The sequence below is a fragment of the Tripterygium wilfordii genome, chromosome 14, assembly GCF_013401445.1.
Source record: "Tripterygium wilfordii isolate XIE 37 chromosome 14, ASM1340144v1, whole genome shotgun sequence".
NCBI classification, from domain to species: domain Eukaryota; kingdom Viridiplantae; phylum Streptophyta; class Magnoliopsida; order Celastrales; family Celastraceae; genus Tripterygium; species Tripterygium wilfordii.
In genome coordinates this window covers 418896-443404 of record NC_052245.1, presented here as the reverse complement: position 1 = coordinate 443404, position 24509 = coordinate 418896, and the positions used below count along the sequence as shown (strand labels likewise).

The 24509-nt window shown below is 39.4% G+C and overlaps 1 protein-coding gene across 2 annotated transcripts; it reads left to right on the top strand.

The window, feature by feature from the left end:
* The first annotated feature begins 1160 nt into the window (after positions 1–1160).
* LOC120015773 (transcription-associated protein 1-like) lies at positions 1161–24320 on the top strand. 2 transcript variants are annotated; one of them, XM_038868323.1, is made up of 35 exons: positions 1161–1601; positions 2024–2748; positions 3553–3678; positions 3785–3870; positions 4465–4573; positions 4793–4888; positions 4987–5049; positions 5148–5207; positions 5774–5842; positions 6713–6794; positions 6955–7007; positions 7098–7196; positions 7286–8518; positions 8698–9699; positions 9787–10122; positions 10359–10617; positions 11033–11255; positions 11353–11707; positions 12850–12999; positions 13234–13455; positions 13922–14143; positions 14341–14994; positions 15612–15872; positions 15959–16303; positions 17563–17975; positions 18052–18487; positions 18748–20046; positions 20206–20466; positions 20546–20836; positions 20919–21398; positions 21688–22119; positions 22352–22630; positions 22869–23420; positions 23524–23733; positions 23988–24320. In XM_038868323.1, the coding sequence occupies exons 1-35, from the start codon at positions 1544–1546 to the stop codon at positions 24117–24119; spliced, it is 11673 nt and encodes a 3890-aa protein (XP_038724251.1). In that variant the 5' UTR covers positions 1161–1543; the 3' UTR covers positions 24120–24320. The 2 variants fall into 2 exon arrangements, with proteins under 2 accessions (XP_038724251.1, XP_038724252.1); XM_038868324.1 differs by having other exon boundaries at positions 1544–1601; positions 24000–24320.
* Positions 24321–24509: the final 189 nt, after the last annotated feature.

Here is a 24509-nt window from a genome sequence, read left to right as displayed (position 1 = left end):
GTGTGAACCCCACAATCAAAACTAGGGGTGAATATCGGGTCGGGTCTCGGGTTATCGGACCGGGTCTGACCCGACCCGATAATTTTTAAGATCAGTAGACCCGGTCCGTTAGCCATGTAAAAAATATTCCGGGTTATCGGGTTCGGGCCACCGGGCTTTCGGGTTCGGACCGGGTTAACCCGGTGGCCCGGTAGAAAGAAGACATTAAAACAAACAGCTGACTGTTCAAAGGCTTCTTTGTGCTCTTTTTTTTTTTTTTTAAGTAAAACTTCTTTGTGCTTTAAAGGCCCGTTCCATGTGCCTCTCTTTTTATAAACAATGTGGGATACTAAAAAGTGAACTAACAAGTTGCTTAAAAAAATATATATATTATATTTCTATAAAAATAAATCGTTTGTCTTCACCAATACAAGCCTTCTTTTCTCCTTGAAACACCACCTTTTAACTAGACCAGGTGAAAGAGTGAGGAGACTGAGACGAGCTAAGTTTAGGGGTGTTTCAGTGTTTTTGTGTTGGTTAAAAAGTGAACTAAGTTTCAGTGTTTGTGTGTTTTGGTTAAGATTCTTAAGGAGCACTAGTTGAGCTCTAATTGAGCTTCAAAAATCTTTTTGATGCATCATGCCGTTGGACTGTACAATGCTTTTGTTTCACCTAACCCATTGGACTGTACAATTCTTGCTGGCAGAAAGATTTGTTTGAGAAATTCCCATCACAAGTGAGAATCGCAATGAGAAACACATGCAAAATCAAATTGTCAGACATGTCAGTATCCCACATCGTAAAAGTTGAAAGAGAAGCATGGGCAAAATGGCTATAAAAGCACAAAGAAACACACGATTTGACACAAAGTCAAAAACATTTAATTTAAAAATTATCGTGGGCCGGGTTATCGGGTGACCCGATAACCCGAAAATGACATAAATATTAACCTGGAACCCGGTCCTGTTATTAATTTTTCGGGCCGGGTTTGGTCCGGACCGATAAATAATGTTTCGGGTCAGCCCGATAAGCTCCGGGTCGGTCCGGGTCTCCGGGTCGGACCGGGTTTGCAGACCCGCTGAACACCCCTAATCAAAACCGACGTGGTTGGGCTCGGTGGGTCCACCACGGGCCTTCGTGAAAATTAAGCTATATATTGGGTACGAAGTGACCCGTTACGTATGTCTTTCCTAATTCTCTCGAGTCCTCGAGGACGTGAGGAACAGAAAGAGATGGAAGTGTTTCGTGATACAACAAACGACGTCTTTTGATTGATCCTACTCGCTTCAGAAACCCTAACCCTAACCAGACCGAAATCTCTTTTTAAGCACTCGCAAATACGTTTGAAGCTCGACGAATTACGCAATTTGTAACGGTTCGCTGTGAGCAAGTACGGAAGAGCTTGCTTCACTTGTTGGTGAGGGGAAGTGGAAGAATTTGTCGCGGAGCCACTCGAGAGGCAGTCACTGGGAAGTCCTAGAAAACGGAATTGAGAGGGAGTTTCTCTTCAATTGAGGGAACCGAGTTAGGGTTTTGTTGTCTCAATTGCTGCGGTTACTAAGCCATGGGTCCCGTTCAGAATTTCGAGCAGCACTCTCGCCATCTTGTTGAACAAGACCTCCGTAATATTTCCTACTCTGTCTCTCACTGCTATGTGTTTCTGTTTGTTTACACAGAAGAAAATTGATATTTATATTTGTTTAGTGCTTTGTGTTACTCGAGTATTCAAAATAAGACGTATTATGCTTCAATGTGCTCGTTATGTGATTCATTAAGGGGAATTATTTAAATTTATAAGTTCTTAAGCCGAATGTTTTAGCCTTTGTTACCATGCTCCCACTAACCTTTGGCGCCCGCTTGGTGAAGCCCTTTTTTTAAAATAATATTTTTTAATAACTGGAAAGCCTTTAGCTGCGTTGGTGGAAGAAAGGTGAGTTATGCAGTTTTGTTCTTAAAGTGAAGTTTTTCTGCTCTTACGTAGCACAAAACTTCCCAAAATTTGAACTCTTTTTAATATAATTATTTTATGTCTTCTTTGGAACAGCCATTCATACAAGGCTACAGATGGCAATGGAAGTGCGGGACAGTCTTGAGATCGCCCACACTGCAGAGTACTTGAATTTTCTGAAATGCTATTTCCGGGCATTCTCAGTCATTCTTTTGCAAGTCACAAAACCACAGTTTGTTGATAATCCAGAGCACAAGCTGAGAAACATTGTTGTGGAGATCCTTAATCGTCTTCCCCATAGCGAAGTTTTGCGTCCTTTTGTGCAGGACCTATTGAAGGTTGCCATGCAAGTTCTCACCACTGATAATGAGGAGAATGGATTGATTTGCATTCGCATTATCTTTGACCTTCTTAGGAATTTCAGGCCAACCCTAGAAAATGAAGTTCAGCCATTCTTGGATTTTGTATGTAAAATATATCAAAACTTTAGATTGACTGTCAGCCATTTTTTCGAGAGCAGTGCAGCAATGACAGGAGTGGAAGATGTTAAGCCCATGGATTCTTCATCGTTGGATCAATCGATTTCTCCTGCTGGCTATACTGGCACGGGCCAGCTTAACCCCAGTACACGGTCCTTCAAGATCGTTACTGAGAGTCCACTTGTGGTGATGTTTTTGTTTCAACTATATGGTCGGCTTGTTCAGACTAATATTCCTCACTTGCTGCCATTGATGGTCGCTGCCATATCTGTTCCGGGTCCTGAGAAGGTCCCACCCCATTTGAAAACGCACTTTATTGAATTGAAGGGTGCACAGGTTAAGGTAAATGTGGTTGTTTGCAATGTTATTTATTTTCTAGATCGTTCTTTCAATACTCTGAAGTTGATGTCTCAGTGGCTGATGCTACAGCTGAGATATGTGGATATGTTATCATTTGGAGTAATCTTTGCAACTATTACAGTTACGGGTTGTTTGACTCAGTATTGTACTATTTTGCATTTAGGCATGGGAAATAATCTCTTCTAATCAAATACGTAGGGTGACACATCAGTGCAGCAGATAATAGATTAAGGGATGCCGCTTATTATGCATTGAGATAACAAATGATGATGCATTATCATCAAATCCTTGCAAATATGTACTTCTGAATTTCAATTTTCGCCAGGAGGGAAGAATGATGGTCACTAGTTCTTTGAGGTTTTTCAACCCTTTGCTTCAGTGTTTTGTGTCAGAGAATTTCAAAAGGTTTGGAGTGAACTTTCCACGAGTCATGTAAGGAGGTTACCTGGTTTTCTTTGCTACAAATGCGGGAACTTCTTCTCCCAATTTCCTCCAAGTTGAATTTCTAAAGTGTTTCTGTGTGTTCGACTAACTTTCAAAGGGTGCTCTCTCTTTTTCTGCAAAAGCTGGGAAAGATACTCATGAAAGTTTAGGTGTGATGGAATTTAATTAAAACTAAAAAAGAACTTCACCATCTTGTTAAAGGATGAGCCAATCTGGTTGGACACATGGCAATATACTGCCTTAGTTTCATAATTTTGATACTTTCTTTTAACTTTAATTAAATTTTTATTATTGTCTTACACAATTATTTACTAACCTTCTTTACTTTATCCATCACTGCAGACGGTGTCCTTTTTAACTTATCTGTTGAAGAGTTTTGCTGATTATATTAGACCACATGAAGAAAGCATATGCAAAAGTATTGTGAATTTGCTTGTGACTTGTTCAGACTCTGTATCCATTAGAAAGGTGAGTATTCTAATTTACAAATATTGGTTTTTTTTTTTTATAAAAAAATTTCTGTACATCCGTCTTTTGGGGTCTAAATATTGATATTTAAGCATGTTGGTTGCAGGAGCTGTTAGTTGCGTTGAAACATGTTCTTGGGACCGATTTCAAGAGGGGCTTATTTCCTTTGATTGACACGCTATTGGAAGAGAGGTAACAGTGTCTAGGAGTGACATAAGGCTGTATAATTTGGATAAGTAATTGCAATTGTTGATATATGATGGAGTTAAGAATGAAAGAAGAAAAATGTCAACTACTTATGCGAATCTCTCTATGTATGCAAGTTTTTTGCTGGATCTTTTAAGTCTGTTATGATTAAAATTTGACTAAATAACTCATGCAGAGTTCGATTTTGTTTTGCGGCTAAACCCAATTTTTTCTTGTCTTTCTTTTTTTGTTTCGTGGAAAGGTTAATTATCACTGCATGTCATTTATTTTTCCAGTTAGTTTTAGGTTTCAGTTGCGTTCCTTCAATTTTCTTTTGTATGGTATTCAGCAATATGGCTCTACTTGTATGTGTTATACGCAGGCTTTTAATCCTTTTATCTTCTCTTAATTCTGAAAAGAGGAAAGTGGTCGTAAGAAAATGACCTGACTGCTTGAAACTGAATGTTAACCCCCCCCCCTCTCAAGTCTGATATTTGCTTGGCAGATAATTATCTATTATTCTATGTAGGCCCGTATTTTTGCTGGCTGTAGCATTCAAAATTTCTCGTTTCACACCTTTTACTTCATAATTCCTTCCAGGGTTCTAGTTGGAACTGGTCGGGCATGCTTTGAAAGCTTGAGGCCATTGGCTTATAGTCTACTCGCGGAGATTGTTCATCATGTGCGCGGGGACCTTTCTTTGGCACAGGTGTTACTTTTGATGAGACATCTCATGCCAACTTGTTTCTGTTCTATTTTTCTCTCATCTCTCAAGGAATTTTTTTTTATTGTTTCTGCTTTCATATTTGTCGACTTATCTTCTAGTACTTTCCTGCTGATATGACATGTTTTTGTCTATGAGTGCTGTTGTGCGATGTGTTTGATGCTTTACATTTTGCTGGCTAACTATTATGATATTGTACTGCAGTTATCACGGATTATTTACTTGTTTTCAAGTAACATGCATGACGCTTCACTGTCGCTCAACATTCATACTACTTGTGCTCGGTTGATGCTGAATCTGGTGCATATGCGAACTCTATTCCTTGAATGATTCACCTTCCTATCATATGTTTTCATTTCTGATTCTTCACTTCCTATGGTTTAATGTCTTGGGTTTAGGTGGAGTCGATTTTTGAGAAAGGGATTGACCAACAATCAATGGATGAAGCACGAATTTTACTGGTACAACTTTCAGTGCAATTGTTCATATGAATTTTCTTGTTTTGGTACTGTTTTTGTGGATTTTTTATATCTTGGAATAACTTGATTCTCTTTTATAGGGCCGTATTTTGGATGCTTTTGTTGGAAAATTTAGTACTTTCAAGCATACAATTCCACAGGTATTGTTACTTGTTAATTGCTTGGCTTTACGATTCAATACCTTGGTACACTTTCAGTTGGTTGGCTTAATTTACCTGTATATGAAATTATGCTTGAATCTTAGCAATTTAGTAAGGAAGGTCGCACATTTCTTTTCCGTTGCCTAAAATTCTTGACCCCTGTCTTTGGTGGAATTTGTTATTTACTTATTTCTTTTGTTTCCATTTCTGCTCTAGCAATTGATTGCATTTCTTTTGTGTAAGAAGTTAAGAACTTATTTCCTGAAGTTTTCCTCGGCATTAATTCCTTTTAATTTAAGTTCATTTTCTATGTTTCCACTGAGTTAAATTTCATTAGTCTAGTCACATATAATTTTCTTTTGTTTAAGTTATTCAGTACCCTTCTCCCCATTAGTGTATGTTTCAAAAAAAGCTACCTTTGACTTCGAACATTTGTTGAAGCATGAAAGCACACATATTGTTCTTGGAACTTGCATTAGTCAATTAATAGTATTTCTCATTATTTACTGTGTTTTTTGTCTTTTATATTTTTTGTATTGAAATTTATCTATTTTCTCTTATCATAGCTATTGGATGAGGGTGAGGAAGGAAAGGATCGTGCTACTATGAGGTCAAAGCTTGAACTGCCTGTGCAGGTTGTTGTTAGACATGTCTTTGATTTTGCTTCTTTAGTTATCTTTTGAGATTCTGAACTGCTCGAGTTACCTGATCTTTTTCTTTCCCCAGTTTTTTTCTCATCTATGCACTTTTATGCTCTATTTCGACAAAAAAACTTGATTTGGGAGAGATTTAGGATTGGGACCTAAAACTGTTCTGATGATCTAGGTTAAAGGAAATTTGGGTTCCAGGGTCAGAAATGAGATCTGGCAGCAAGGAAAAGATTTTTTTTTTTTTTTTGTGGTCTCTTGTTGTGAAAAGGTTATGAAGCATTATGGAGATTTGGCAGCTTGATAAATAAGATCCCAAAAATAGACTTTTGTTCCCGTAACTAACGAGTCTGGCATCATGATTTGCAGCTTGGTGGAGGATGTATTAGGTCTTCACCAGGCGCGCCTTTAACAATTATGTGGAATCTCCTATGTGCATAAAAAAATAATGGAATCTTTTATGATGATGATGTTGATTATTGATGCAAAAGGACTCTTAGCAGTGGGTCAATAATTTTCCTTTTTATTTTTGTGAATTTGCAGTCTCAGATGAGTCTTTATGATTGTTTTGAAACATCTAGAAGTCAACAGGCATTGTTTGCTGTTAAAGTACTTGGGTTTATGATGACTATATACTCCCGGAGAGAAGATAAGCAGTTGGACAGTTTCGTGTGCATTGGTTGTTGGGGGGGGGGGGGGGTGGCTGAAGTACCAGAGGATTATTGCATTTTTTTGCTGCATTAATCCATTGTAGTTCTTTTTTCCTTGTACTATCACATCATCTTAGACTACTAACTAACTAAGAACTGTTTTGTGGGGTCTTTGTGCCTTAAATGCTGACATGTGGCGTGGTTGCAGGCTGTTTTGAATTTACAGGTTCCTGTTGAACATTCCAAGGAAGTCAGTGACTGTAAGAACCTGATTAAAACCTTGGTCATGGGTATGATTGTCTTCATTTGTTTATGCTATTACTTTTCATGTGATATTGACTAATCATTTTAAAGAGTTTCAGGAACTTATGGTGCTTGATTCGTTACAAAATGACCAAAACTTTATTTCTTTCTATAAATAACCAACTTTTGGGCTCATCAATACTGCAGGAATGAAGACGATCATATGGAGTATAACCCATGCACATTTGCCTCGATCTCAGGTTTTCTTTTCTGACATTTTACTGATTGACACAGAGACTTGAATAATAGTTGACACTTGACAGTACCTAATAGGGTGATCTATGCTTCAGGTTTCTCCTTCCTCACATGGAACTCACTCACAAATGCTTGTTTCACCAAACTCTACTTTACCAGCATCTCAAGCATTTAAAGGGATGAGGGAAGATGAGGTACTGTCATGACTTGAGATATCATATTAGTTTTTTTTTTTTTGCTTTATCGGTTAGGTCTATTAAAGTCTTAACTTTAATATTTTCAGGTGTGGAAAGCTTCTGGTGTTTTAAAGAGTGGTGTTCATTGCTTAGCTTTATTCAAGGATAAGGAAGAGGAGAAGGAAATGCTTGGTCTTTTCTCCCAGATTTTGGCTATTATGGAACCTCGGGATCTTATGGACATGTTCTCGTTGTGTATGCCTGAGCTTTTTGAGTGCATGATTTCCAACAATCAACTGGTTCACATATTTTCTTCGCTTCTGCAAGCGTCTAAAGTATATCGGGCATTCGCTGATGTTTTGGTTAATTTTCTCGTAAGCAGCAAACTAGATGTCCTGAAGCATCCTGATAGTCCAGCAGCAAAACTGGTGTTACATCTTTTTCGGTTTATATTTGGTGCTGTTGCAAAAGCACCTGCAGATTTTGAGCGTATATTGCTGCCTCATGTGCCTGTGATAATGGAGGTTTGCATGAAGAATGCTAGTGAAATTGAGAAGCCTCTTGGGTATGTGCAGCTTCTTCGTACAATGTTTAGAGCACTCATAGGATGTAAATTTGAACTTCTTCTGCGTGAGTTGATTCCCATGTTACAGCCCTGCTTAAATATGCTATTGACAATGCTCGAGGGTCCAACTGGGGAAGATATGAGGGACCTTTTGCTGGAGCTATGCTTGACACTACCTGCTCGCTTGAGCTCATTGTTACCTTACCTTCCTCGTCTGATGAGACCTCTTGTATTGTGTCTTAAGGGAACTGATGACCTAGTAAGTTTAGGGTTACGAACGCTTGAGTTTTGGGTGGACAGTTTAAATCCTGATTTCCTGGAGCCCAATATGGCCAATGTTATGTCTGAGGTGATTTTAGCCTTATGGTCTCACTTGAGGCCTGCACCATACCCTTGGGGTGGGAAAGCTTTGCAAGTCCTTGGGAAGTTAGGTGGTCGAAACAGACGCTTTCTGAAAGAGCCCCTTGCGCTTGATTGCAAAGAGAATCCAGAACATGGGCTACGCTTGATTCTTACATTTGAGCCCTCAACTCCTTTTTTGGTGCCTTTGGATCGATGCATAAATCTCGCTGTAGCAGCTGTTATGCACAAAAGTAGTGGCATGGATGCTTTCTATCGAAAGCAGGCACTAAAGTTCCTTCGTGTTTGCTTATCATCTCAGCTTAACTTGCCAGGAAATATTTCTGATGAGGGATTCACACCGAGACAGTTGTCCACTCTTTTACATTCTACAGTTGACTCATCTTTGCGAAGATCTGAGACATCAGATATTAAGGTTAGTTGATATTTGACTGACTTTAATGCTCCAAACAACCTGGAAAAGAAAGGAAGTGGAAATGCAAAAAAGAAAGGAGTAAATTCTAGTTTTTGCACGGTTCACACTTCTTTATTTAGTTGTCTCCTTTTCTTCCGTTTTTCATTTGAAACTTTGTTGTGAGCATTGCAATTTTGCAGGCTGACTTGGGTGTGAAGACTAAGACTCAGCTTATGGCTGAAAAGTCAGTTTTCAAAATTTTGTTAATGACCGTAATTGCCGCCAATGCTGAGCCAGATCTTGTCGACTCTAATGAGGATTTTGTCATGAATGTTTGCCGTCATTTTGCAATTATTTTTCACATTGATTCTACCTCAACGAATGCTTCAAGTACCTCTGCTACACTTGGGGGTCCTATACTTTCATCAAATGGGAACTTACATGGCAGGTTAAAGAGTAGCACTTCTTCTAACTTGAAAGAGTTGGACCCATTAATATTTTTAGATGCTTTGGTTGATGTGCTGGCAGATGTAAATAGGCTGCATGCCAAATCTGCTCTTAACGCCCTAAATGTGTTTGCTGAGACTCTTTTGTTCCTTGCGCGCTCTAAGCATTCTGATTTGCTAATGCCAAGAGGAGGTCCTGGTACTCCTATGATTGTCTCCAGTCCATCAATGAATCCTGTGTATTCACCACCTCCAAGTGTCCGCATCCCAGTTTTTGAGCAACTTTTACCCCGTCTTTTGCACTGTTGCTACGGTAGTGCATGGCAAGCACAAATGGGAGGTGTGATGGGGCTCGGTGCATTGGTCGGGAAGGTCACTGTTGAGACTTTGTGCGCTTTCCAAGTAAAAATTGTCCGGGGTTTGATTTATGTTCTTAAAAGACTTCCCCTTTATGCTAGCAAAGAGCAGGAAGAGACTAGTCAAGTGCTTACACAAGTTCTTCGTGTGGTGAATAATGTTGATGAAGCAAACAGTGAATCACGCAGGCAAAGTTTTCAAGGAGTTGTTGAATTTCTTGCTTTGGAATTATTTAACTCCAACGCATCTATTATCGTCAGGAAGACAGTGCAATCCTGCTTAGCACTTCTGGCTAGTAGGACTGGCAGTGAGGTATCTGAGTTGCTTGAGCCTTTGTATCAACCTTTGCTTCAGCCCCTTATTGTGAGACCTCTTAGGTCTAAGACTGTTGACCAGCAGGTAGAGTACACAACTGTTCGGTACATAAATGCATGCATAAACTCTTCATATGTTTTTTTGTTTACTAATTGATATGATGGCTTGAAGGTTGGGACAGTTACAGCATTGAACTTTTGCTTGGCTTTGAGGCCCCCTCTTCTCAGATTGACTCAAGAATTAGTTAACTTCCTGCAAGAGGCATTGCAAATAGCTGAGGCTGATGAAACTGTATGGGTTGTGAAATTTATGAACCCAAAAGTGGCAACTTCATTGAATAAACTGCGAACTGCTTGCATTGAGCTGCTTTGTACTACCATGGCGTGGGCAGACTTCAGAACTCCAAATCATTCTGAATTACGTGCAAAGATCATTTCCATGTTTTTCAAGTCTTTGACATGCCGGACGCCTGAAATTGTTGCTGTTGCTAAGGAGGGCCTACGACAGGTTTCTTGAATTTTTACCATATTATAAAAAAAAAAATTAATAAAAATTCTTGGATTGTCAAGAAGTATGATTGAGGTTTGCTGCAGTGTCAAGTGAGCTTAGTTTTTGCGTTTTGATGCATGTTAACAAAACTGTAGTAACATCTGCAAGCAACTGTAAATCATTTTAGCAAATTATTTATGCTGTTAATTGGAATATTCATGAGTTTATTTGCTAATCTTCATTTTTTCGTTTAGGTTATCAACCAACAAAGAATGCCAAAAGAGCTTCTGCAAAGCAGCCTCAGGCCTATATTGGTCAACTTGGCCTCCACCAAGAACCTAAGCATGCCTCTTCTGCAAGGTCTAGCCAGGCTACTTGAACTATTGTCCACTTGGTTCAATGTTACCTTGGGTGGCAAGTTGTTAGAGCACCTTAAGAAATGGTTGGAACCAGAAAAACTTGCACAGAGTCAGAAGTCCTGGAAGTCTGGTGAAGAGCCAAAAATTGCAGCCGGTAAGGATATAGGTTCTGGCAATCTGGCTTGTGATTTGAGATGTTGATATAGTTAGTTGCAATTTTATCTATTGGCATACATACATATTTCGCACGCAAACACGCGCATGGACACAACACACATATACATACATATATGTTTACATGAACCACTTGGGTGATAGCCCATTATTGAATCTCTCTGGGGTAAAACCGTATGGACTCGGAAGGTCCTTAGTTTGATTCTCACTGGGAGCAATACCCTTGTGGTTGGGCTTTGACCCAACTTACTCTGTCGTCAAATGGGAAACTTCTTGTGCGTGCGGACCTGACGGCCTGAGTTTAGACCCATATCGAATGTCTAAAGAGCAAGCTTGTATGCAGCTATATATGTTTACGTGGTTATGATATCTTCTTGATTTTATTTTCTATGCAGCTATTATCGAGCTTTTTCACTTGCTTCCTCAAGCTGCATCTAAGTTTCTTGATGACCTGGTGACATTGACTATTGATCTGGAAGGGGCCCTTCCTCCAGGACAAGTTTATAGTGAGATTAACAGTCCATATCGACTTCCACTCACAAAATTCTTGAACCGTTATGCTATGCTTGCGGTTGATTATTTTCTTGCTCGATTAAGTGATCCAAAATATTTCAGGAGGTAATGCAGGAATGAAGTTTTTGTTTCATTAATGACTTGAGAATGTGAATTTAATGAGTATTCTTCTCCCTTTTCTTCTTGCTTCTATGAATTTCAGGTTTATGTACATTATTCAATCGGATGCTGGCCAGCCTTTGAGAGATGAGCTTTCAAGGTCACCGCAGAAGATACTTGCAACTGCCTTTCCTGAATTTCTCTCACAACAAGGCACAAATATGGGTGACAATGGCCTTATTAACCGCCCATCTGATAGTTCTAATGTATCATTTTTTCCTACTGGGGAGACTACGGATGCTTATTTTCACGGACTTGCTCTCACTAAAACGTTAGTCAAACTGATTCCTGGCTGGTTGCATAGCAATCGGCTTGTGTTTGATACCTTGGTGCTTGTTTGGAAATCGTCGGCAAGAATAACTCGCTTAAACAGTGAACAGGAACTCAATTTGATACAAGTAAGCTTTGATCCCTACCATAGTCTCATGTTTTGTTTTGGATTAGAGACGATAAGGTTAATCAATGCGACTATAAGTCTATAACCCCTACCCTTCCAAGCTAACAATGCAGTTTCTTCGCACTAGCCACCCTATATAATATTATCAACTATAAATGAAGTCTATAATAATATAGGATCCATTGGAATCGTTAGAAAAAACTGGATATAATGAAGCATAAGGAAAAATGTTCGGAAGAATTTTATTATTAGTGTTTGTAATAAAATTCCATATAAATTCTATGGTTTCTGGCATGTCATTGCCCTTCAGGTACGAGTAAGAGTTGTTAGCCTCCTGATAGCTCATCTTGTCATAGTAAAAAAGTTTGAACTATTTCTTTTTGTAAAGTTATTCGGATTGTCATTCAAATAGCTTCATTTTCACTGATCATGGAATTAAAATTGAAATGAACTTCCTGAACATTAAGATCGGCACTTAAATGTTCTCTTTGGAATGTTGCCCTATTTGATATTGATTTTTGGAGGATGTGTACATGAATTTGATATTTTTCTGTTTTGCCCTCTCGAAATTCATGCATGGCAGGTTCTAGATGCTATGTTCTTTATGTTCGCTTTCCTAGGGAAGTTCAAGATATTGTATAGGCAGCATGCTAACCCCATAGTCAAAGGCAGCAGCTAAATCATCGACATTGTCAATGGTGCCTAATGGGGTGACTTTACCTTTACTTGATGGACTTTTAACCCTGAAACATCTTGGAAACCCAACAGAATGGCCTGAATATTGATGAAATGCTCTAATTTGCACCACAAAAGCATAGAGTATCATCTGCATATAATAAGTTAGAAATCATTTGAAATAGCACCTTCAATTAGCCAATGTGAAACTTCTCTGTCCTACATTCAACTTAAGATTTCCATCTCCAATATGATGTAGGAGGAGAAAGTGGGTTACCCTGTCATACTATGTTAGAGGATTGGGGAATTCTGTCTAAATAGAAAATCTTATTAGAGCATGAAGCAGGTGCTCCTAGATGTTGACACGTAACTGTAATTTTCATTTCAGCAATTACATGGCTCATTTTCTTAACAAATATTGGATTTCTGCTCCTAGATGTTATTATCTCATCATGATCTCTGATGCAGATAAAAGAAAGCAAATGGCTTGTCAAATGTTTCTTGAATTATCTACGACATGACAAAGAGGAAGTGGATGTTCTCTTTGACATCCTCTCCATCTTCTTGTTTCATTCTCGTATTGACTATACATTCTTGAAGGAGTTCTATATTATTGAGGTAATTTCATCTCAGTACTCTTTTATACTGAAGCTAAAAGGATTGTGTGCCGTGTGCTTGTCTCACAACCCCAATGTTTGGGTTTAAGTAGCCATACTGGCACTTTTAAGATGGGTGGATTTATTTGTAAAAGTTATAATTTTTCCTGATATTCCGCATTCACCTATGTTTCGGTTTTCGTTTCATCTTTCTGATTTGCCTAGTTCATTTGGTAATAATTCTCCTCTTCTTTAGGTTGCGGAAGGTTATTCATCAAGCTTGAAGAAATCCCTTCTGTTGCATTTCTTGAACCTTTTCCAGTCAAAACAACTTGGTCACGATCATTTGGTGGTTGTAATGCAAATGCTAATTCTTCCGATGCTTGCCCATGCCTTCCAAAATGATCAAAGCTGGGATGTTGTGGACCATGGTATCATAAAAACAATTGTTGAAAAGCTTCTTGATCCTCCAGAGGAAGTGAGTGTCAAATAGTACTTCTTTTTTTATTCTTCATTACTTTTTCTTAGGCAAAAAGGTACTTTTTGTCCCTCAACTATGGGGTGAGTTTCATTTTCGTCCATAAGCTCTTTTTTTTCTTTCCCTTTTTCGTCCCTCAACTATGGGAAAGTATCATTTTTTCCTTCAAGTGAGATTGAGGTCGGAAAATGCTTGCGTGGCACCTATGTGGCACGCCGGCGAAAATGATGCCACATTGGATTTTTCCGTCACCGGATTTATTCGAGGGACAAACATGGTACTTTCCCATTGTTGGGGAACGAAAAAGGGAGGAAAAAAAAAAAAGGAGCTAAGGGATGAAAATGAAACCCGACCAATAGTTGAGGGATGAAAAATATCCTTTTGCCCTTTTTCTTATTAACTAAAACAGTATCATTAGTAAATCTTAGATTTTCTAACATTCAAATGTTCCGTAATTCTTGCATAGGTTTCTGCTGAATATGATGAGCCTTTGAGGATAGAACTTTTGCAGCTTGCTACTTTGCTTCTCAAATATCTCCAGAATGACCTTGTTCATCACAGGAAAGAACTTATAAAATTTGGTTGGAATCATCTCAAACGTGAAGATAGTGCTAGTAAGCAGTGGGCGTTTGTCAATGTTTGCCACTTTTTGGAGGCCTATCAGGCGCCAGAGAAAATTATACTCCAGGTAAGTTATGGACTTATTTATGTGCAAGTATTAGTTTGGACAGATTTGGAAGCTGATTTATCCTTTCGTGATCAGTATACCACATCTGGTTGTTTTTAATTTGAATCACAACATCAGAATTGGACTGTAGTTGATATGTTTCTGTCATTTCAATCTGATGTTTTGTTGGGCATGCTGACTTAGATTTGAAAATTCAGGTTTTTGTTGCTCTTCTGAGAACTTGCCAGCCAGAAAATAAAATGTTAGTCAAGCAGGCCCTAGATATACTAATGCCGGCATTGCCAAAAAGGTTGCCTGTGGAGGCTCGTATGCCAATCTGGATTAGGTACACTAAGAAAATTCTTGTTGAAGAAGGCCACTCAATTCCAAATCTTATTCACATATTCCAGCTCATTGTGCGCCATTCAGATCTCTTCTATAGCTGCAGAGCACAATTTGTGCCTCAGATGGTGAACTCTCTCAATCGTCTTGGCCTTCCTTACAATACAACAGCAGAGAACAGACGGCTTGCTATTGAACTTGCCGGATTGGTTGTTGGTTGGGAGAGGCAAAGACGAAATGAAATGAAAGTCGTAACTGAAGGAGATGATGCCCCTGGCCAGTTGACTGATGGATTTAATCCTGGGCCTGCCAGCACTGATGCTAAACGTCATATGGATGGGTCAACGTTCCCCGAGGACCCGAGCAAGAAAGTTAAAGTTGAACCTGGTCTTCAGTCCCTTTGTGTTATGTCACCAGGTGGTGCTTCTTCAATCCCTAACATAGAAACCCCTGGTTCCACTGGCCAACCTGATGAAGAATTCAAGCCAAATGCTGCTATGGAAGAAATGGTTATTAATTTTCTAATTAGGGTGAGGCTTCTTTCATCTTGTAGTTTCTGATTTTTGCTTGATATATTGAATATCCGAGGTTGTTGTTTTGTTGAATTTGGTGCTAACCATTTAAAATACAGATGCATTGGTCTTAAAGCTGTCTCAACTAATGATTTTTTAGCCCAAAATGCAATTTAGGCCAAGAATAAATCTGTTATATAAGTTGTGGATTCCACTTTTTCTTACACAACTTTTGTTTCTTTTCATTATGGCATTCAATATTTTGCTCCATCTTCATCATCATTGAGTTTCTCTGCCACCTACTATGTGCATTTCCATTTTCCATGATACCCATGCACTTCAAGTTTGTTATATTTGGTTGACCTCCTGGTTACAGTTAGTCTCTCAAAGCAATTTTCTGCAAATCATAACGGTATTCAGAGGTTGAGAGAAATGGGATTGTTTTGGAAATTTGCCCTCTCTGTGTATAAATGCATTATGCATGTCTGTGATCTTGGATTTTGAATGTGAGAGCTTAACCTGGATTCAACTCTTATTGTTGCTCCATTCATTTGCATATAAGTTTCTTGACTTTTCTGTTTCTTATTTTTGGCATTATTTAATGAAATGCAATTTAATTGGCTCTGTGAAAGTAGGTTGCCTTGGTGATAGAGCCTAAAGATAAGGAAGCAAGTACAATGTACAAACAAGCTTCAGAGCTACTTTCACAAGCTCTTGAAGTGTGGCCAAATGCCAATGTCAAATTCAATTATTTAGAAAAGCTGCTGAGCAGTCTCCAACCATCTCAGTCAAAGGACCCTTCAACCGCACTAGCGCAGGGTTTGGATGTGATGAACAAGGTCTTGGAGAAGCAACCCCATTTGTTTATTCGAAATAACATCAATCAGATTTCTCAAGTATGTTCCTGGGGTTTAGCTTTGTTTTTCTTTTCCCAATGTAGGGACACTCATTATGGTCTTGCTGTTTATCATAATCATTTCAGATTCTTGAACCCTGTTTCAAGTATAAAGTCTTGGATGCTGGAAAATCATTGTGCTCCCTGCTGAAGATGGTCTTTGTTGCTTTTCCCCTTGAGGGTGTCAGTACACCGCCAGACGTGAAATTATTATATCAGAAGGTTGATGAATTGATCCAGAAGCACATTAACACTGTTACTGCTCCTCAGGCATCGACAGAAGATAACTCTGGCAACTCAATAAGTTTTGTGCTGCTTGTCATTAAGACATTGGCTGAGGTACATAAGAATGTGGATCCTTATACTTTGGTTCGTTTCCTTCAACGACTAGCACGAGATATGGGATCATCTGGAGGTTCTCACCTGAAACAAGTATGTTGCCTTTTCTGCTGCTTTGGATCTATTTTGCTAGATTCCTTCCCTTATTTAATGGAAAAACTTTTGGTTTTTGTGCTTATGCTCTGATTTAAATGGGGTTTAAATTTAGTATGATATTGGTAAAGAGATGTTGCTCACCACTGATGAGCATCAACCACTTTGCTGCTTCATTTTGTTGTGCTACAAAAAAGTTGGAAGGGATGTGCTTGTAATTTGTCGATACTTCCTATGGGAAGAAATGGGGTGCATGCTCAGAGGTGGACAATAGTTGGAAAATTACTCAATATTTCCGTATTAAGGTTGAATGGTCCTCTTCTCATTATGTCTATATGTACTATGTAGAATTTCTTCTCTTTACTTGACTTTTAGTTGCTACCTATCTAGTGCTACAGTTTCACAGTTTTGAAATTTACATTAACACCATGAGCGATGAAATTATTTTTCTATTGGGTCATGGAGGGGGTATTGCAGAGATCAATTAGTGAGCTTTTTGAAGGGGTTTTAGAAATTTCTGATATTTGTAATTAAATTTTAAGGAAGGAGCAGATTTTTTATGGCCTTCACTGGAAATTCATCCATAAGCAATACCACAATATGTTGCCCATAGAAAATGAACTTCATTTAGCAGTTCACAAAAACTTACTGAGGCTGTGACTACCAACGGATATAATTTATGGGCTGTACAATATATATTGTTGTACTATCTATGTGCTACTAGAAACTAGAGAGTTAATGACACGTTTGATGCTATCGAAAATATCAGCTCTCTGATACCTGCACAACCTGCATAGATACAGGATTGAAGAGATTGAATTGTCAGAATATGGATTTAATAGGAATTGTAAGTGCGTAACAATCCTCCTTCAGGCGGGAGAGTCATGCAAGACATGCTTGGCAAATGAGCTGGATTAGTAATTTCGATTTCTGAGCCCTCGAGTCTGTTTCAGAAGCAAGAATAATTATCATGTTGTAATAAATCTTTTAAAAAAACAATTATCTCATTGTTAGTTGCTGCTGACAACTTTGCATTCACAAAAAAAAAACTGGTGCGAACTTCAAAGCGATCGGATTCAAACATTTTGTGCATGACTTGAGAAAGCCATTGATCCGTGCTCAGTCAACTAGGTTGTCTAAGAAGTCTGTTGCTTGAATAATTAACTGCAAAAAAATGAACTTGAGAAATTATATGTTTTTGCAACGCTTTAATTATTTGGTTTTGTGATAATTATTACATATGATACTTGTTTCTTCAGGGTCAGCGAACTGATCCAGATTCTTCTGTCACTTCATCTCGTCTGGGAGCTGATGCTGGAGTTGTCATATCTAATCTTAAATCAGTCCTGAAACTTATCAGTGAAGGGGTCATGCTTGTTTCAGACTGCAAAAGATCTGTAACGCAAATTTTGAACACCTTGCTTTCGGAGAAAGGCACTGATGCTGGTGTGTTGCTTTGCATCCTTGATGTGATCAGAGGCTGGATTGAAGCTGACATTTGCAAATCAGGAACACCTACTACGGCGAGTACTTTTCTCTCTCCAAAGGAAATAGTCTCATTTCTTCAGAAGCTTTCACAAGTTGATAAGCAAAATTTCTCACCCAATGCTGTTGAAGAATGGGACATGAAATATCTTGAGCTTCTTTATGGACTTTGTGGCCATTCAGATAAGTAAGTTATATATTCTGATTCCATTTTGGGTCAAATTTTGATCACATATTGATGATTTGTTTTGACTGACTTCCAGATATCCATTGGCTTTACGTCAAGAGGTGTTTCTAAAAGTGGAGAGGCAATTCATGCTTGGTTTACGGGCGAGGGATCCTGAAGTTCGGAAGAAATTTTTTTCACTCTACCATGAATCTCTTGGGAAAACTTTGTTCATTAGGCTGCAGTACATAATCCAAATTCAAGATTGGGAAGCTCTAAGTGATGTCTTCTGGCTCAAACAGGGTCTTGATCTTCTGCTTGCAGTCTTAGTTGGTGATAAACCTATTACACTTGCGCCAAACTCGGCCAGAGTGTTGCCACTTGTGGCCGCGGCCACAGGCTCTCTTCCAGATAGTTCTGGGATGCAGCACCAGATTGCTGATGTTCCGGAGGGTCTTGAAGAAGCTCCATTGACATTTGATAGCCTTGTTCTTAAGCATGCACAGTTTATGAATGAGATGAGCAAGCTCCAGGTTATTGCCTTTCTTCATTTTATGGGTTTGTGATTGTTATATCTTAAGATTTAAGAACCTGATCTATTGTTTCTTCTGTTAGAAATCAATTACAATCCCTATTTTTTAATCTTTTTGCTCAGTGGTGTCAATCACTCTTTCCGTAATGTTTCTTTATGGTTGCTGATAGTAGCAAGCCTGCATACAAGCTCATTGGGTTTTATCTCTAGTATTTCTTAGACATTGTTTTGGCATTCAGACTTTCCTCCCTCTTATGCCAGGTGGATGATCTTGTTATTCCTTTGAGAGAGCTAGCTCACACAGATGCTAATGTTGCATACCATTTGTGGGTGCTTGTATTTCCCATTGTCTGGGTAACCTTACACAAAGATGAACAGGTAACACTAGCTAAACCAATGATTTCTCTTCTATCAAAAGATTATCATAAAAAGCAGCAAGGCAACAGACCGAATGTTGTGCAAGCACTTCTGGAAGGGCTTCAGTTGAGCCACCCTCAGCCTCGGATGCCCAGCGAACTCATTAAATATATTGGGAAAACTTACAATGCATGGCACATTGCTTTGGCTCTGTTGGAAAGTCATGTGATGCTTTTTATGAATGAAACAAAGTGCTGTGAGTCTCTAGCTGAGCTTTATCGTTTGCTCAATGAAGAGGATATGAGGTGTGGGTTGTGGAAGAAAAAGTCAGTCACTGCAGAAACCAGAGCTGGACTTTCACTGGTACAGCATGGTTACTGGCAGCGTGCTCAAAGCCTCTTTTACCAAGCCATGGTTAAGGCAACTCAGGGGACGTATAATAACACTGTGCCCAAGGCTGAGATGTGTCTTTGGGAAGAGCAGTGGATTTATTGTGCTACTCAACTTAGTCAGTGGGATGCATTGGTCGACTTTGGTAAGAGCATTGAGAACTATGAAATACTTCTTGATACCTTATGGAAATTGCCTGATTGGGCATATATGAAGGAGCATGTAATCCCTAAGGCTCAAGTAGAAGAAACTCCTAAGCTTCGTCTGATTCAATCCTTTTTCGCCCTCCATGATAGAAATGCAAATGGTGTGGGGGATGCTGAAAATATAGTAGGGAAAGGTGTTGATCTTACTTTAGAACAATGGTGGCAGTTGCCTGAAATGTCTGTTCATTCTCGGATTCCCCTTCTGCAGCAATTCCAACAGCTAGTTGAAGTACAGGAGTCAGCTAGAATACTTGTGGACATTTCCAACGGAAACAAACTTTCTGGAAATGCTGCAGTTGGTGTGAATGGAAATCTTTATGCGGATCTCAAGGACATCCTTGAGACTTGGAGGTTGAGAACTCCAAATAAATGGGATAACATGTCTGTTTGGTATGACTTGCTTCAATGGAGAAATGAAATGTATAACGCTGTCATCGATGCCTTCAAGGATTTCAGCAATACAAATGCACAACTTCATCACCTGGGATATCGTGACAAAGCGTGGAATGTCAACAAGCTTGCTCACATTGCTCGTAAGCAAGGCCTTTACGATGTTTGTGTAACAATACTTGAAAAGATGTATGGTCACTCAACCATGGAAGTGCAGGTAATTGAAGCTTAACCAGCCGTAGGTCTGAACTTTAGTAGAGAATCTTTGCACTTACAAACTTCCATTGTTGCTGAGGCTCAATGTTTATTTGGTACTCTGCCGGTTTTTGGGCATCTATCAGTTAACTTTTGGTTTGCTATGTGTTGCTTTTTGTAGGAGGCTTTTGTTAAGATCAGAGAACAAGCAAACGCTTATCTGGAAATGAAGGGAGAGCTTACCAGTGGTCTGAATTTAATCAACAGCACTAATCTGGAATATTTTCCTGGAAAACACAAAGCTGAAATTTTCCGCATTAAGGGAGATTTCCTGTTAAAGTTGAATGACTCTGAAGGTGCTAATGTTGCATATTCCAATGCCATAACGCTCTTCAAGAATTTGCCAAAAGCATGGATAAGCTGGGGAAATTATTGTGACATGGTATTTCTTCTTTTTTTTCCTGCTCTTTTGCTCTGGCAGTGATGCAGTTCCAATCTGAAACTCTTATCTGATTTTTCAGGCTTACAAAGAAACCCACGACGAGATTTGGTTAGAATATGCTGTTTGTTGCTTTCTTCAAGGCATCAAATTTGGTGTCTCAAATTCAAGAAACCATATTGCTCGCGTGCTGTATCTTCTTAGCTTTGATACTCCAAATGAGTGTGTGGGTAGAGCATTTGATAAATACTTGGATCAAATTCCTCACTGGGTTTGGCTGTCTTGGGTTCCGCAACTGTTACTTTCCTTGCAGAGGTCAGAAGCATCACACTGCAAACTTGTTCTCCTAAAAATTGCCACCGTGTATCCACAGGTACAGATGATTTAATATTTTATGGATTGTGGTTTATATTGATAACAGAAATAATCTTGGTTTGTCTTGTCAAAATTATCAGGCTCTGTATTATTGGCTTCGCACGTATCTGCTTGAACGCCGTGATGTTGCTAATAAATCTGAGCTAGGTAGAATGGCAATGGCTCAGCAAAGAATGCAGCAAAACGTATCTGGTTCCGGTGCTGGTTCGCTTGGCTTGTCTGATGGAAATGCAAGAGCACCAGTTCATGGTGGTGGTGCTTTAACCTCGGAGAATCAAGTTCATCAAGGCTCTCAATCTGGTAGTGGGGTTGGATCCCATGATGGGGGAAACTCTCATGTGCAAGAAGCTGACCGGTCTACGGTCATGGAGAACAGCATGCATGCTGGGAATGATCAACCTTCACAACAAAGTACGCCGTCAGTGAATGAAGGTGGACAGAACGTAAGACGCAATGGTGCTTTGGGATTGGTGGCTTCTGCTGCCAGTGCTTTTGATGCCGCGAAGGACATAATGGAAGCTCTTAGAAGCAAGCACACTAATTTGGCTGGAGAACTTGAGGTGATGATTTCCCTTCTGAGATTCTTATTGCATTTCAACGACCTTTTCAGTTATGCTTACGTGTCCTAATTAAACTGCCTGTAAATGGAATCCACCAAAATTGACCTCCAGATAAGATGGTATCTCATTTCTTGCTGTTGGACTTGTCTATCTCTTTGCATGCTTTTTGTGTGATAGTAAATATGAAGATAAGTAGTGAGGGCAACTCTTCTCCTTGAGTTTGTCTCTCAGTTAAATTTTTTAATTATGATAAGCGGGTATTTTGAATTAGAAATGTTTGCTTTTGCAGTCTCTGCTCACGGAAATTGGTTCAAGGTTTGTCACTCTTCCAGAAGAGAGACTCCTTGCTGTGGTTAATGCACTTCTCCATCGCTGTTATAAGTACCCAACTGCCACCACAGCAGAGGTTCCCCAATCTCTCAAGAAGGAGCTCTCTGGAGTTTGCAGGGCTTGCTTCTCTGCTGATGCCGTGAACAAGCATGTTGACTTTGTGAGAGACTATAAGCAGGATTTTGAGCGTGATCTTGATCCAGAAAGTACGGCTACTTTCCCTTCCACCCTTTCCGAATTGACTGAGCGACTGAAACACTGGAAGAATGTTCTGCAGAGCAATGTGGAGGACAGGTTTCCAGCTGTCTTGAAGCTGGAAGAGGAAAGTAGGGTATTGCGCGATTTCCATGTTGTTGATGTTGAGGTTCCAGGACAATATTTCAGTGATCAGGTAAGTTGGCTTCGTGCTTGCATGTTCTCCAGTCATGTTCTGCTTTGAAACAAAGAGTTACTAACCTAACTTTGTCCTTGGTGCTCTGGATTGATTTAATAGGAAAAAAGTCATTCATGTGTAGTGTTGGTGGTCAATTTTTGTTTTGGGGTTGAGTTCCTAGCTATGCCCATAGCTATGACTTAACAGTTCTTTGTGCTGAAATTGGCTTATGATTCTCTACTGTTTCTAGGAAATAACACCTGACCATACAGTCAAGTTGGATAGGATTGGGGCAGATATTCCAATTGTTAGAAGGCATGGAAGCAGTTTCCGGCGTTTGACTCTGATTGGCTCTGATGGGTCTCAACGTCATTTTATTGTACAAACGTCTTTAACACCTAATGCCAGAAGTGATGAGCGCATACTGCAGCTTTTTCGTGTGATGAACCAAATGTTTGATAAGCACAAGGAATCAAGACGACGACACATTTGCATCCATACGCCAATTATTATCCCAGTTTGGTCCCAGGTGATTTACTCTGTCTTGTAAGTTTGAGCATATTTAGTTGTCCAACTTGATGAACTTCCTGGCTTGCTTCAGAACTATGCAGCATAGTGGGACTTGTAATCTGTTGGTAACATGTTCCTTCTTCTTTTTTTGTCTGTTTGTATAGAGGAGACTGGACAAACAGTTATTACCCTGATGACCGATTTACAGCAAAGACAATGTAGACCTTTATTCTAATAAGCATATGCTGCATTGACAGGTACGTATGGTCGAAGATGATGTGATGTACAACACGTTGCTTGAGGTGTATGAGAATCATTGCGCAAGGAATGACCGAGAAGCTGATCTCCCAATTACATACTTCAAGGAGCAATTGAACCAAGCTATATCTGGACAAATCACACCTGAAGCTGTTGTAGATCTCCGCCTCCAAGCTTATAATGACATAACAAAAAATCTTGTGACAGACAACATCTTTTCACAATACATGTACAAGACTCTCTTGAGTGGCAACCACATGTGGGCCTTCAAAAAGCAGTTTGCAATCCAGTTGGCACTTACTAGCTTCATGTCATTTATGCTGCAAATTGGGGGAAGGTCGCCAAATAAGATTCTATTTGCTAAGAACACGGGAAAAATATTTCAGACGGATTTTCATCCTGCATATGATGCAAATGGAATGATTGAATTCAATGAACCAGTACCTTTTCGCATGACGAGGAACATGCAGGCGTTCTTTTCCCATTTTGGAGTGGAAGGCCTTATTGTTTCTGCTATGTGTGCTGCAGCACAGGCTGTGGTTTCACCAAAAGTAAGTGTTACCAACTAATTTTCCATTTCGACCACCGAGTCCACTTGTAAAATACAATATTAAGCTATTTATTGGCTGCTTTTTTTGTATTTCTAAAATGCAGCAAAGCCAGCATCTGTGGTACCAATTGGCCATGTTTTTCCGTGATGAACTATTATCATGGTCATGGAGAAGACCGCTTGGAATGGCCCTGGCGCCAGTGCCTGGAGGGGGTAGCATGAGCCCTATTGATTTCAAGAATAAGGTTACCACCAATGTTGATCATGTTATTGGCCGAATTAGCCGAGTTGCACCGCAGTATTTCTCTGAAGAGGTAAGCTTCAATTATAATAGAAGATAGCGGCAATGGCCTTCTAGCCTTTCTTTTCTTTGCCCCTATAATATGGGGCATAGGTTGAGGTTGTGGTTTGTTGTGTTTGAGCATGTGATCATTTTTTTATAAGCGGCATGTGATCAATTGTCACAGAAGTTTTGACCCTCAATCATTTCTGGTCTCGTCCCCCCCTCCCCCGAACATGCATTGTGAGTATCAAGTGTTGAAGCTATTTATACATGCGTTTTTGTTTGTGTTGTATTCAGGAGGAGAATGCTGTTGACCCACCACAAGCGGTACAAAAGGGCGTCGCTGACTTAGTTGAAGCTGCATTGAGTCCAAGAAACTTGTGTATGATGGATCCAACATGGCATCCCTGGTTTTAAAACTCCTTGTACAGCAAGATGTTATTGCAGTTTCAGCCAAGATAAACAGCAGTTCTTCGTCGTCAATAGATCGCTGCTAAAAATCTCGTACTATTGTCATTTTTTATAATGGAGCCTAATTTAGGTTCTGGGGCCTCACATGTACATAAAAAGAAATAATTCGGTGCAAGTTAATAGTTATTATGCAAAGCAGTTATTGCAGAGAGTCCGGCGGCAAATCTAAAATGATATCGCTTAGACAGATAGATTGGTGACATGAGATTAAAGAGATTTATGTGCAGTGCTTTGGTCGGCTGTTTATCTTTTGTCTGTTCCTCATTCCTCCCTCCCGGTGATACAAATCCTTAATGCAAATCATCTCTTTCGTTTACCACTTAGAAGATTGTAGTT

Bases quoted from the DNA above. Each gene is read 5' to 3' on its own strand.
- LOC120015773 (XM_038868323.1), top strand. From the start codon at position 1,544: ATGGGTCCCGTTCAGAATTTCGAGCAGCACTCTCGCCATCTTGTTGAA. The intron at 5,050-5,147 runs GTACAACTTTCA...TCTCTTTTATAG, and splicing joins ATGAAGCACGAATTTTACTG to GGCCGTATTTTGGATGCTTT. The intron at 20,047-20,205 runs GTAATTGAAGCT...TGCTTTTTGTAG, and splicing joins ACTCAACCATGGAAGTGCAG to GAGGCTTTTGTTAAGATCAG.